This window comes from Aulostomus chinensis, chromosome 15 (assembly GCF_037954235.1).
Source record: "Aulostomus chinensis isolate RoL2024-O1b breed Wild chromosome 15, RoL_Achi_v1.0, whole genome shotgun sequence".
Taxonomy (NCBI): domain Eukaryota; kingdom Metazoa; phylum Chordata; class Actinopteri; order Syngnathiformes; family Aulostomidae; genus Aulostomus; species Aulostomus chinensis.
Window position 1 is genome coordinate 17,019,416 of NC_141334.1, and position 13,870 is coordinate 17,033,285.

General features: G+C 41.3%; 1 protein-coding gene across 1 annotated transcript; it reads right to left on the reverse strand.

The window, feature by feature from the left end:
• Positions 1–363: 363 nt before the first annotated feature.
• Positions 364–12,599, reverse strand: mpp1 (MAGUK p55 scaffold protein 1). Its single transcript, XM_086227039.1, has 12 exons — positions 12,251–12,599; positions 7,604–7,732; positions 7,417–7,495; positions 6,502–6,587; positions 6,350–6,418; positions 3,916–4,112; positions 3,692–3,795; positions 3,536–3,616; positions 3,005–3,085; positions 2,006–2,208; positions 1,245–1,319; positions 364–1,158 (listed from the first exon to the last, which is right to left on the reverse strand). The coding sequence occupies exons 1-12, from the start codon at positions 12,371–12,373 to the stop codon at positions 982–984; spliced, it is 1,404 nt and encodes a 467-aa protein (XP_086083165.1). The 5' UTR covers positions 12,374–12,599; the 3' UTR covers positions 364–981.
• Positions 12,600–13,870: the final 1,271 nt, after the last annotated feature.

Here is a 13,870-nt window from a genome sequence, read left to right on the forward strand (position 1 = left end):
TCTTCATATCCAAGTCATCAGTGGGGAGTTGCAGGCTTTTATGAGCCTTCATGGTTGTGACCTTCTGACAGAGTGGCTTGTCAGTGGTGAGCTCTGGGTTGAAGCCTCTTGGATGAGAGGCCAAACGTCTTCAAGGAAACTGAAACAGTCATTTAACACAGCACTGAAGACACAGAAATGTCAGTTCCAGCCCCAGTTTAAGCACATCAAAAACTGCTCCTCCTCTGGTGAGATGACACTGGAATGTGGTTCCCTGACTTGTGTGAATTTAATGAAAGAATTTTGTGCACTGATGAATGAGATGCTGACATAAAAGGGCTCTGGGGAATAGGTTTCCACATTAATGATAGTCAAGAGCAGCCGTTGGAACAGAGCTGGGAAATTTATTTTCTGTTTAAAAGTGCCTTTACACTACCTAATGAGGTAAACAATTTGAAACAAGACAATTGAGGATGCAGACAACCGACAATATTTGTGGCGTTACACATAATGTATGACTAAAATGTTGCAGAATTTCATTTTCACGGTGCATTCTATTAACCCAAAGAAGAAGAAAAAAAGTGACATTAGAAAATCCTGCCCTTTAAAAGTAGGATTTCTTTCACAGTTGTGGTCCTATTTTGCATTGGCTCACATTTCCAACAATCATAAAAGGTGTATGGCATCAAAACTATTCCGTAGCCACCTCCAACACCTGAAGCATGAACATCTAAACAACCAAATAAAGTATCCCTTGTGAGGCTGTCAACTCTCTGATATAAACCTTTATATATATATATATATATATATATATATATATATATATATATATATATATATTGCTTTTTAATGCACAAGTGCACAAAAAAAAATCTCAATGACAATTAACAAAGTCGACCCATGTACACCTGGGATATCATTAACTCAGAGGTCGTGTGTAAGGAGTGATATTGCACTGCATTTCAAAAAAACACAAGGTAATACATTGATGCTGAACATCTGTCAGTACACCCAAGATACAGGCACCCACTGTGGGGCGGAGGAGGCCTGCTCCATGGCTGCCTCCACACCTTTTACACTTTCATCCACATTATTGTTGACAAGAACCACATCGAAGAAGTGTCTATAAGTGGTCAGAATGGCGTCAGACTCTTTCTGGATCATCTGCAGGTTTTCAGTCTAGGAGACAACACGCAGAAGATAAGATGGAGGAGTTTCGCTTTACAAATGTGGATATTTCTATGATGTGTACAAAGATTTAGAACCTGAGGAGCGGTGGTGGTGGGTGCGATGAACACCACAAGAGGTGCAAAATCAGCAGTCCGCAAGACTTTCAAGGTCTGCATTGTAAGTGAAGAAGAGAGAAAGACAAAGAGAATTTGTTTAATTAAATACATTAAAACTGAATACAGACAAATTACATGCTGCCTCTTTCTCCAGCATTACTACATTTTCAACTGTAAAGATTTAATTATATGGACAGTTACATACTGTAAGGGGCTATGTAAAAAAAAACAAAAAAACTATAGTATCATCTCAAAAACCTCCATTAAAATTTAATAAGTTTAACTGTTTTTCCCAAACACATTCTTCAAAGACCCGCTCCTTCTCCTCCTCTGACCGGCACTAACCTGGTCCATCTCCATCTAGCCATCTCACTTCACACACCTAAATTAGGCACCAAGTACTAGCCAATCAGAGGCCACGGTAGGAGGCCAGTGGGTGGGTCTTCTTTGGAACTTGTGCAAAACTGGAAAAATGGTTGGAATAATGGGCATTTATGGGAGCAGCAGTGGGTGCAGCACAACAGTGAAGACCAAGTCCTGCTTTTTGAAACCATGTGCTTTGATGCTTCTAGTAGCGTGTCAGACAGAGCTAGCATTAGGGTTAGCAGAGCTAGTGTAGCCACTGATGGTGCTCATGCCGTCTGTGGAGGTAGAGGGGGTACACAGCTAGACGTTTAATGTTTCAGTGGTACAAGACTTTAAAAATGTGGGAGTCACATAACTGAAAAATATATCCCAACCTGTGGTTCAATATCCAGGACGGCAATCTTTTCCAGCTCATGGATCTTCTGGATGGTTTCAATTTTGGTGCCAAACATATTTCCCTGGAAGCTGCCGTACTCCAGTAGCTCATTGGCAGAAATGCACTTGGTCATGGCGTCAGTGGAGATAAAATAATATTCCTGCCCATTCTCCTCGTCCTTACGCTGGGGTCTGGTGGTGTCTGTGGGGCACGAAGAGATTTAGTTCAAGCACTCGTGAGCAAATTTAGCTAAACTCTGGAGAAAAGAACACTGTGTTCTAGAGCCTGTGCGGGACTGTTTTCTTCAACCCGCTCCTGCCCACTCCCGCTGGATTTCTGACCATTGCCACCTGCACCCGCAATGTGTGTGTTACATTCCCACCGGCTCCCACGATGTGTATGTCCACTTCCGCCCACACCCGCAAATATTCGGACAATATGTTCCCACACAATAATAGAGATCCATTGATTTTGTGTTTTTCCATCCTGCAGGGAAAAATACATTATTTTACTGTGTAGGCTATTAATAAAGAGACGCATGGACTTGTTTGATTATTTGTCTACTGACGCACTGGTCAAGAATAGTGCTCATATTTCTTTGCTTTAATTTAGTTCTGAAACAAAATGGAGATTACTTTGACGAGGGAGAACAGGGCAGGTGTGTCGCCTGAGCTCAGAGGTGCCAGATTTGTGTCCATTGTTGACTGGTATTTTTGCGAATTTGTCACAACTCTCCAAGTTCGGTTCCTTTCCATCTTTCTCAGTAACAATTGAGAAACTTCTCCAAATGTCAGACTTGCCATGCTTTGTTTTTGTCTTGTTAAGACCTTTGAGCTTCTTCACTTGTTGAGTACATCCTGCAGCTATAGGCTACATCCTGGGCCCACCCTTCCCGCCCGAGGCAAAGTTCAACCTGCCCGCTCCCGCAAGATTTGCATTCGGTCCCGCAGGACCTGGCGGGACCCAATCCCAATGCAGCCCTCTACCATGTACTTACGAGGTGCAGGGTAGGAAAATTTCTCAGGGTATCTGGTCAGTAGTGCATTTTTGATATGGCTCCTTCCTACACCTGGGGCACCTAAAACAGCAAAAATAAATGATGTTTCAAACTTGATGTCAGAATCATATGCTGCTCAGATAAGATTGGGACTCGTAAGGATTTATTATAATATATTCTTGCGCCGTACATAAGAGTTTCCTGCTGGATGAATAGTTTCTGAACTTATCTTATAATTAAACCACTGTTACATTAAAACCTGTGCTTAACGAGTAAGATTTCTACGGTGTTGTGAAATGTTGTACTTTGAACTTCATTTCTGTTCCAATAGTTTATAGTACAAACACGAGATAGGTCATTAACAAGATTCATTATATTAAAACAACTTATACTTAGAGACATAGTGTGTAAAGAACAAAATATAGATTTTCCATCCACCTTATGTGAGTAAAAATGCATGATTATGCCTTTTCAGAGTTTGATACAATTATTAAATAGTAAAACACAGCTGAGAACAACAGAGAACCTTACCAATAAGCACCAGCGTTTTTCTTTTAAAAGCAGGGAGCTGGACAACCTCCTCGTAAGAGACCACATCCAGCTGGTCAAAAACTGCAACAGAAAGAATTAAAGGTTGTAGACAAACCATACAACAACCCAACGGGGAGCAAACAGTGATATCCTCACTCGAGCTGTGCTTAGCCAGGTATTTGTCTTTGCACTTCTTTTTCTTTCCAAAGGGGCTACAGGACTGGTTGCCCTCTCTCGTCTTGCTTTTACTCGCCACCCTCCTGCAGTGGAAAAAGAGATTTAAGTTCAGCCGGGAACATTTTGTTCCGTATGGTGGCCTGTGCTGATGCTATCTTCATCCTGCAGGACTGATGGCGAGATTATAAGAATGAGCCGCTCACCATTCTTGGAGGTCTGGTGAGGGTATTAGTCCAGCAAAGTCAGCAGCACTGCTCTCCACTCTGCCTTGCCACCAGTTTGGATCCTGCTTGTTGATGATCTGAATGACGTCACCAGTTTGAAACTTCAGCCCCGCCTCTTTGCATGGGATGAGGTCATCCTTGGTGGGATCATAGTCAAACTGGGCCCTCATGTACATCTGAGGGTGGAGAGCACGTACGATGTATTTGAAAGTAATGCATTCCTGATGACTGTGGAGCTCAAAGAGATGAAAGTGAGCAGCTATTAAACTAGCATCTGATGTCTATGTACTACAGTAGTTGTGACTGCACACACACACTCCTCTGCAGACCTGTCCAACCATCACTTCCACTATTCTGAGACAGCTGCACTACGATTTCAGATGTTTGCTGAGCAGCACTGACATTCTATCATAATGTGTTACCAAAGGAAGGTAATAAGTAAGCTCCTAAGTAAGTAAGTAAGTCGAATTGGGAGCTGAAATATTTTTTCTTAAATGTAAAAGATGTGGTAAATCTATGTTCAAAATCCCAATACAAACTCATTTGAAATCACTCTGGTGTCTTTCCTGCTGGACTCAACCAACCAATAATGCTGTAACGGAAAGAACTGAAAGTTATGAACAATCTATTTATGCACCGGCAAACGCTGGACTTCAACAGCCAAATATATCTGGATGAAAAGCAAAAACAGCACTCATATTGGGACTTTGAAAACATTGTGTATGCATGTTAAAGTCTACACACATTAACTGGGGAATTTAGCACAAGCCGATGATGATACAAGGTTCCGACGTGATCCTGAGCAGCTCGATTCACATTGTGAAAATATGATCTGCAGGGGCCAAGTAGATCACTATGTAATGACCAAACATTAAGGGTCCAGTTAATATCCCACTGAACTACTGCTCACTATGTTAAACTATTCTCTAAAGTGGAATACTAGCTGTCAAAGATCACATCATTCATGCGACAGTTCTCTTCAGGGTAAATTATCGTTATGGTTAGTAAACAACACCTGAACATTTCTGGTTTCCCTGAATCACTCTGGTGGTGGTGGTATACCCACTGGAGTGGTCCGGGTCACCAAAAGTTCTTTGGACTGGTGAAATGCGTTCTAACTATGCCTCTAGAATAATGAACTACAAGCTCTGACTACCATCACTGGACACAACACAAGCAGAAGATAAATGTGCGGTGTTAAATGTATGCTAAATAAAAGTTGTTGTTTTTTTAATGAAAGTCCTGATCCAGTTACAAATGTGAGTCTCTGTTTGAATGATGTATATGCAGACCTGAAAGGCTATTTTCTAAATTTTCTCTGTGCTCAGGGAAAATCAGATTTTAAGAGGCAGGATTTGTAACATTACAGATGTCAGACAAACATTATAGTAATTATTTCAAGTGTTAACCTTAATCGCATGTTTTGAGGGGATCTTAGAATTCAGTGCTTTCTTATATGTACAGTTTATCATTCACTAAAAGCACATTGTTTCATTAGTGATGGTTCAATCAGGCCAACAGCTGCCGTTATGCTCAGAGCGTAACAGAGAACATACCTGGCTGGTAGACAGAGTGATGTGTTGTGGCCAGTAGATGGCAGAGTGAAACACACTACCTAACAGTTTCAAGCTTAACTAGCAAAACTACTGTATAGCCATGTTCTTTAAATTTGAACTAATTTCATAGTCACCTGGGATTTTCATTGACTAACAGCAGATTCACCTGATAAAGAAAAAACCCTTTAAAAAAAGTAAATAGGAGGAGGAAAAGCAAGCAAAGCCATCTTCGTACATTACAGCGCTAGAGGATGCTATCCAGTCTGAAGCTAAAGTCTCTTCGTGTCCTCCTGCAACCGTAGAGGGACACTTCACCCAAAAACCCTCTCACAAATAGGTGTGTTTATGTCATGAAGACAGCATCACTCCTTCAACACCAGAATGCAGGAAGGGCCAGCCATGCATACTAGAGTTACAACAACAAAACGAATACAAAACTGCCCGAGTATGACTGTTAACAAACTCAAACACATCATCCGGTATAATGTGTTTTATCCAGCTGTAAGCTCAGTAATGGTAAATTTAAGATTTTTTTAAACTGAGGTAACTGGAACTGTTGGGTGGTTTTATTGCTGTAGCTGTTGTTAGTAATCAGTCGCCATTAGCTTCAACTTAAATATACATCGCTGGCACTTCCTGCATCATGGAATCAAAAAGAAGTGATGGGGGAGGTCGTTGTGACCTCAAAACACCTATTTATAAGTACTTGAAAGGAAGAAAAAAAACATCCTGGGTGAAGTGTCACTCTAAAGGGATTTGGAGAGAAATCATAAATGAAAAATACACACAGAACAAGGTGCAGTACAAGGCACGACAAAACCAAGGCCACAATCTAACTCATCTGGCCGTGTTATTACCTCACAGGATCGGGATCGACTCTGCTGGTTCGGGATGATCTTCATTGTGACGACTCCATTGGTTTCCTTCTGTATCAGAAATGATGGCACAGTGTAACTCAGATGCCGAACAGACAAATGCTAAACTTTTAGTTACAAAAGCATTAACGTACCAGAATTTTTTGTAGCTGATCCACAGTTTGGTTCGTCACACTTTTCCCATTGATTTCTGCTATTTCATCCCCTTCTTGCAAGGACCCTAGAAAGCAAAGGAAGTGTTCTAACTAATTTTTTCCAGTTATTGTACGTGCTGAAGAAATATCTATTGTCCTGGAGCATAAGCTACAAACAACACAAGCAGTTATGGAGATATATCACCCAAAAAGGGTATTTTTCTTGAGCTCATAAAGATATTTTTCTCTCCTCCATCCCTTCTTTGAGACTCCAGGATGCAGAAAGAGCCAACCACATATATTTAGACTGAAGCCAGGTGATCCTGAAGCCACAAACTACAACCAACCCTTAAAACTGTCCAACAAATTCAGTTTATAAATTCTCAAACACGTTGGATTATTCCAGATGATATGGTGAGTTTGCAAAGAGACACTTTGGCCAATTTTGCTGTTGTACTGTTGCTTTAGCTGTTATCAGCTGTCAGTCTCCAGCTTTAGCTTTAAGCTAAATAAACATGTTTGGCTCTTTCTGTATTCTGGAATCACAAAGAAGAGATGCGGCAGTGAAAACACGTCTTTCTCAAGATGCATACTTATGATTTAAATACACTTTTTGGATGAAGTATCTTTTTTTAGTTTTTATTTTTTAAGTTGAGGACAATTGCCACTGCTATCGCTTTAAGGGTTTTGTCGAACGTATTAAAATCCTACTTACGACAAAAATGGGATTTTCACTGATTGATAATGACAACTAAAGTTCATCTACTGACTGAGATGATTAAATGCGGTCAGGACGTGGTTTAGACCCCTCCCATACAAATCCTTATTGGAGATTTGCTAAAACTTTCTTTCCAGCCATGCCGGCTCAGCGAGTAAACGCCTCATCAACACTCAGATCAATACATGATGAATTACCATGTCTGTGTATCATGCCCCCGTACAATATTCTGGCCACAGTGCACCTTTGTTTGTCGTTCAGTTTCAGGGTGACCCCCTACAGAGAAACGAAATAATCAATGAGCAGGAAATTAGCAACGCAAATCTCAACTTCTTTTGAAAGTAGAGAAGTGGTGTGTGTCGAGGCAGGAACGATCAGGCGCACCAGCGGTTCTGAAGGGTTTTTCTCAAATTCAACTTCTTTCATCTTTGTCAGTTCGGTGCCATTCATGTATCCAGCACTCCCATTGGTGTAGACCTCGGCTCCTTTATTCTCATAGGTTTGCATAACTGCCTGCAGAAAAAAAAAGAGAGAGAAATACTTTGTTTTATCTGACAGCGATCTAAAGACATCACACAGCAGAGCTTTCATTTATAAAAACTATTTCAAAGCACTGCGTTAAAGAAAGAAATTGGACGGGTCGCGTCATTACCATGCTGGGATTTCCCACAGTCAAAGCTTTTTGCTCGTGTGCCAGCAGCTGCGGTTCATTTGCAGTTTCAACATATGTTCAAGGTTGAAAATTAACCCAGCGTTATCACACCTCATTAACCACATCCATGTGGTCATGGAGACCACCGGTGTCATCAAAGAAAATTATTAATGTAAGCCACTAATTAGTCCTGGTTATGTTTAGTAAATTATAATTTTGGAGTAATTTGGGAAATCAAAGAAGAGGCTGGCATCTTGAACTTTGCTTTTAAACCTAAATGAATCCAAACCAAGAGACTAAGAGAAGCAAATCCCCACAACAACACAGCGGCCTCCGGTCCAGATCCGCGGTTCAGGGAGGATCCAGGTTCAGTTGAACCAGTAGAGATAATCTATGAGTAAAGTATCCTGGCAGTATAAAAATAAAACATAGTTCTCAAGAGTGAATCAGCATCCTGCCAAGAACCATCACTCATAATATAGAACAATAGCCCATTTTCACAGCATCATTTGACATGTGGCTGCAGAGAAAACACAGCTTTAATCACTAACATTAATCACGGCATGGTTCCAGTTCGACAGGCCAGGGTTCTGCTATTGTGCGCGCTGACTCTTTGTGCTGCTAAATAGGAGGAGATCGTAATTCATTTTATCAGCTGAAAAATGTGTTAACCCCCATTATGACTCGTCAAAATGGCCGCTGTGAAAAGAGCTTATTAATCAGACAACGTTTTGCCGCATCAGCACAAATCTCTGAGATGAAACCGACACATCAGCAAAACTAGATGTTCTCCATTTTGCAGCGTTGACACTGTAATAAAGCAAAAAAGTAGCATTATCCTCCTCCTCAGTCCTGAAATACACAGCATAGTCTTTACGCGTGGAAATCATTTGGGCTTTTTTGACGCCACAACTCTGCCACACTGGGGATAATACCTGTCAACTCAGAACATGAGCGGTGGCCCCCTCTATTTTTCTATTTATACTCGATGACAGGAAGATGAAATCATGGCATGTTTTTCTGCGCAACATGACACTTATTTACCAGCCTTAGGCTATTAGAACTTCCCCAGACAGTTTCAGGAGGAAATATCTGAGGGTTCAACAGATGAAATTACAACCTTGGAGAAAAGGAATCTGCGTGGTTATCTTGCTGCAGATAAAATCTCCTCATTTCTCCTGACACAGCACGCGTTGATTTTTCTCTCCGATATACCAGGATGACTTGAATGTATGATGACTTGTATTTCTTCTGAGCAGGAGAATTTCGGAGCTGATTTGAAGGCAACAGTAAATCACATTTGTTTTTGATCTTCTGACTACTGTACATAAACTTAACATACCCGAATGGTTTCAAATTCCATCCATTGCTTTTCTCGGCTCAGAGGAACTATTTTGTGATGAGAAGAGGCGAGACCGACGTGAACGAACTGCGTTAGAACTCTTGGATAGTTTTCCTGAGCGCAGGACTGAGCAGGAAGGAAAGGGAGAAATCTAAAGGTCAAATATTATCAGGGTGATAACCAGCGGTTGCTCAAAACTGCTCTTCCGGATGATTTCCCGTGGATACATGAGATATCTCCTCATTAGAGCTGGATATTCCGTTTCATGAGAAACTTTTCTGAGACTTTGTCTTGTTACATCACAAAATCTATACACCTCCAACTTCTCCTTATAACATTAACTTGATTTATTGTGTATAAGAAGAAACAAGCTGTTGAAACGACAATGCGACCAGTTTAATGATTTGAATGAGACAACGTGAAGTATCTCACTCGTCTTTTAATGATCTTTTATAGGTTGTTATTATTGGTGTGCAGGTATAGGATCTTAAATAATTGAGTGCAATAGCAGATCCTGGTGGTTCTCTACAAAATATTTTATAAAAACATTAAAATGGGTTTTCTTATAAAATAGTTTGAAAGGATTTGATATTTTCTTGTTCTCGGCACAGCAAGTGGCAAGTTTGGAAGTATACCTAACACTTAAATGCTAGTTCACAGGCTTATTTCTGTCGCGTCGATGTGTCCCATCTTGATTCTTATAAGCATTATTGGCTCCGTTATTCAGTTACTCTTCCTAACAGAGTGTAATGAGATTACCAGTTGATCACTGTTTGCGACTGTGTTCCAATCACAGCGACTCGCGTTACTGTCGCTGAGGTCAGGAAGTCTGAATGTTGGGCGTGGACAACAGGAAACAAAGAGCCGTCCACATATCAAAAAAAGCCTTCAATTAAAGAAGCGAAGAACTTCCTGTTCTGAAGACGTTCTCATCATCCACAGGGACATTCGCCCTTCAAAGTAGATTAAGGAGATCAAATAGAAATCAGTGCATTTTAGAGAGCTATCTCAGGGAAAGATAACACTCTGCACACATCTGATTACATCATAATGCACTCTATCTCCTGCTTATCTATTCTCCACAGAACAGATTCGTATAAAGTCAAGAAATATTAATTATTAATCCTATCCAGCAGTGTTTGGGGAAAAGTAGTATCGATCTCTTAAAGGGGCACAGTAAGAGATCGATATTTGGCCCGTAGGGAGGTCTGTCTCTTAGATAAATAAAAAGGTGTGGGTGAGAGCTCTACAAGACCTAAAATACCAAATCTGACAACTTTTTTTGGTAAATGGACTCATTTTTATCTAGCGCCTCTCTGCCTAAGCGTCACTCAAAGCGCTTCACAGTGTCATCTCATTCACACACACGCACACACTGATGGTGGAGGCTGCCACCCAAGGCTCATCAGGAGCAATCATGGGTTCAGTATCTTGCTCAAGGATACTTCGACGTGGTCGCCGGGGGAGGTGAGGATCAAACCAGCAACCCTTCGGTTGCCAAACGACAACTCTACCTCCAGGCCATGCCGCCCGTGAACATTTTAAAAATGGATTACAAGAATAATTCATGTTTCGAGAGACTGTTAATGTTCTTCAAGCCGCTAGCTCAGGTGTTCCCCAAGTAGGGGTCTCAAGAAGATTTCCAGAGTTCCAAAAACATTGAAAATTGATTTATACATTATTTATTTGAAGTATTTCTATATATTATGGCTATTATATAAATAGCCAGTGGGTTTTTATCAGTTTATACTGGGCTGTGCGTGCACTTCAACCACCTCTGGGAATAGTGGCACCCTTATTTTTGGGGGGGTCTGGAGCTGAACTCGTGTTTCTAACTGGTGCTGAGTCACATCGACTTGAAACCTGACTCGCTTCAACTTGTTCTACTCTTGGCATTTGGAATTTTATTTGTTTAGAAGGCTGTGACGGTGATGGGGCTTTGTTTGAGTTGAAATACTACACAGGGAGGGGGAGAGAGAGAGAGAGAGAGAGAGAGAGAGAGAGAGAGAGAGAGAGAGAGAGAGAGAGAGAGAGAGGTGTTCATGAAGGGCCATTAGGGAGCTATGTCTGGAGGGCTAAGCAGTGCACCACAGCAGCAAGCAAGCCTAAAAATAAAGAGTGTTTCAGCAGAACCAAAGTGAAGATAAAGAATCTGTGAGGTAAATCTAATCACCTGTGACAGACATCATGACACACACCAGCTTCCACCGTGAAGGTCTCGTGCCCTCACTGAAAAAACGTGAATTTGAAAGATCAGCAGTAAGCAGACGATCAGGTTGGCAAAATCGCAGTTCAAGGCCAGTGAGTAGCAGAGTGCTGATGTCAGGAGCGGGGTTTCCTCCCCTCACGGTGTCCGTCTGCAGCTCTCTGCTGACTTTACACATTCAGTCAAGAACTTTACAGATTCTGCAGTGATACTGCTGCCAAATCCACACCTAGATGTCACTGAGGATTGAAGTTTCATTCACAGCAATTGTCTTCTATGAGTCAAAAAAAACCAAACAACCAACCTTTTTGATCAGAACCTTTCATCTTGTTTGCAGTATAATTTGTCTTTAATGACTTGTGTTAAACCCGTAAAGACTGGATAGAGGGATGTAATAAACAGTCTGCCAGGCCTAAAAGCAGCCTGATAATGCCTCTCTCAAACAGGAGCTCACAGGTCTTGTGATCACTCATATGATGTATACATACTTGCGCCCCCCCCCCCCCCAACTGTTATATGATATCCATATGTAGTTTGGGGAGGGGGGAATGCAGAAGCGAAATTTGCAATCGCAATGTCTGCAGGACCCAGCTGAGGCTGACTGAGCAATAACGCAGCGGTGACTAACACAGCCTGGGGTTATTTGTCTGCCTACACTCCATTTCTCTTAATTTCAGGGATCATTATTATGACATAAACACATATAGTCTATTTTTAGAAGTCTCGTAGAGGAACAAACAACAGTCATGTGCCCCGGAAGCAAACGGGGGAGGGGGGCTTTTAATCATGTACAAAAAAAAAAACCAAAAACAAAACAAAAAGACAGCCTACCTTGTCAGACTTTGGTTTGTTTTGGAGGAGCTGCTCCAGGTAGAGATCGGACAGGGCTGTGCGGATGCTGCAGACAGGCTCCAGTATGATTGCGGGTTCGTTTTTATTAGATTTTAACGTCATCTTTCCCCTGTTAGGAAAAAAAAAATACCCTGTGAACCCGATGTAGCCCGGCTCAAGGTCCGCAAGAGGCTGTCCAAGACACGGCAGCAGATAAGGATTCCCGGTGATCTAATACTAATCTGTGAGAGATAAAAGTCCAAAGGTTCGATCAGCAGCAGGTGAGCTGCATGAGATCTACTGCGGGGACACCGCTGACAAAGCAAGTAAACATGCAAGCCACTGCTGCTCAGAGGGGCAGGCTCATGCTGCCTTCAAGGACTCTCCGCAATATCAGAAATCCTTTCTCTCCAGTTGGTTAAAGCGGTCCTCAACGGAATTTGTAAGCACAATACACGGTTACACACAATTTTATAAGGAAGTTTAATTTGATATTAAATGTGGACTATCCAAATAGATTCGTTCTATAGTATTGGTCACATTTGACTACACTTAAGTCCTTTTTTCATATCTTCCAACCCTGTGTAAAGTTAATAAGTGGTGTAACTGCTGCCAGCGTCGCTATCCTCTTATCTCTAATCTCTTTCTGAATTACTAATGACTATCTTGATCTAAATCAGTGAGCCCGTGTGGTTTATTACTGTTTTCTTTATTCTCCCCCTCTGTCCTCCCATGTAATGTCACCACAAAACATCCACCCCTCTCATTTTATGCACTTAAAAGGACACTCAAGACGAGGCCACAAAATTCGGATGAGTGTGAATGCAACATTACCGCAGCGGGCTGCGCTATTAGGCAACAAGGAAGGAAAATGTACGGCATCCCAGAAACGGGAAACAGGCAACACACGTGATTCGTGTGTGTCATCGGAAACGGAGTGTTTATCACTTCTGTAGCTTTGAAATCTTGAGTGTAGTGACATTTAAGCCGCTGTTTGCTGATGTTTGCCGTATATAATTTACGTTATCTCTTTAAAATCACAAAGGAAGCTGAGACTCTACGCTCTTCTTTGAGGACCATGGCGACACAGACTGTTAAGGGGGTGTTTTGGTCAGCTGATAATTCCCGGAAAAGACTCTAGAGGGAGCTGGGTGTGCTGGTTGGTAGCACATCTGCTAGAACCAAGTTCTCACCAAGAGGAAGTTTATTTTTAGCCTCTATTCTGATTATAACATTTATGTTCAAATCTGAGATTTGCATACAAGTCAAATGTCTTTTAAGGTCTTAAATAACTTGTTTACTGATAAAGCAAGAAAAGTGGAGGTGTTACTACATTACTGAATTACTAAGGTTTATGGTTTACAGACTTGATTGCACTACTGTAAATAAAATAAAGTGTTTATTGAGGCACTCTAATACATCTCAGTTTACAATTCGTATTATTCACTCGCTTGCCAATGCATTAGATTCACTCGGGTAAATCTAACACAGATAATACAGTAGTAGCAGCATGAAATCCTCCCTTCATGAGGTTTAGAAAGCTTTCATTGATTTATTTTTATAGTGCTTTCATAAGGTTCACTGAGGTGTTCCTAATATTTTGATGAGAAAATATAAGGA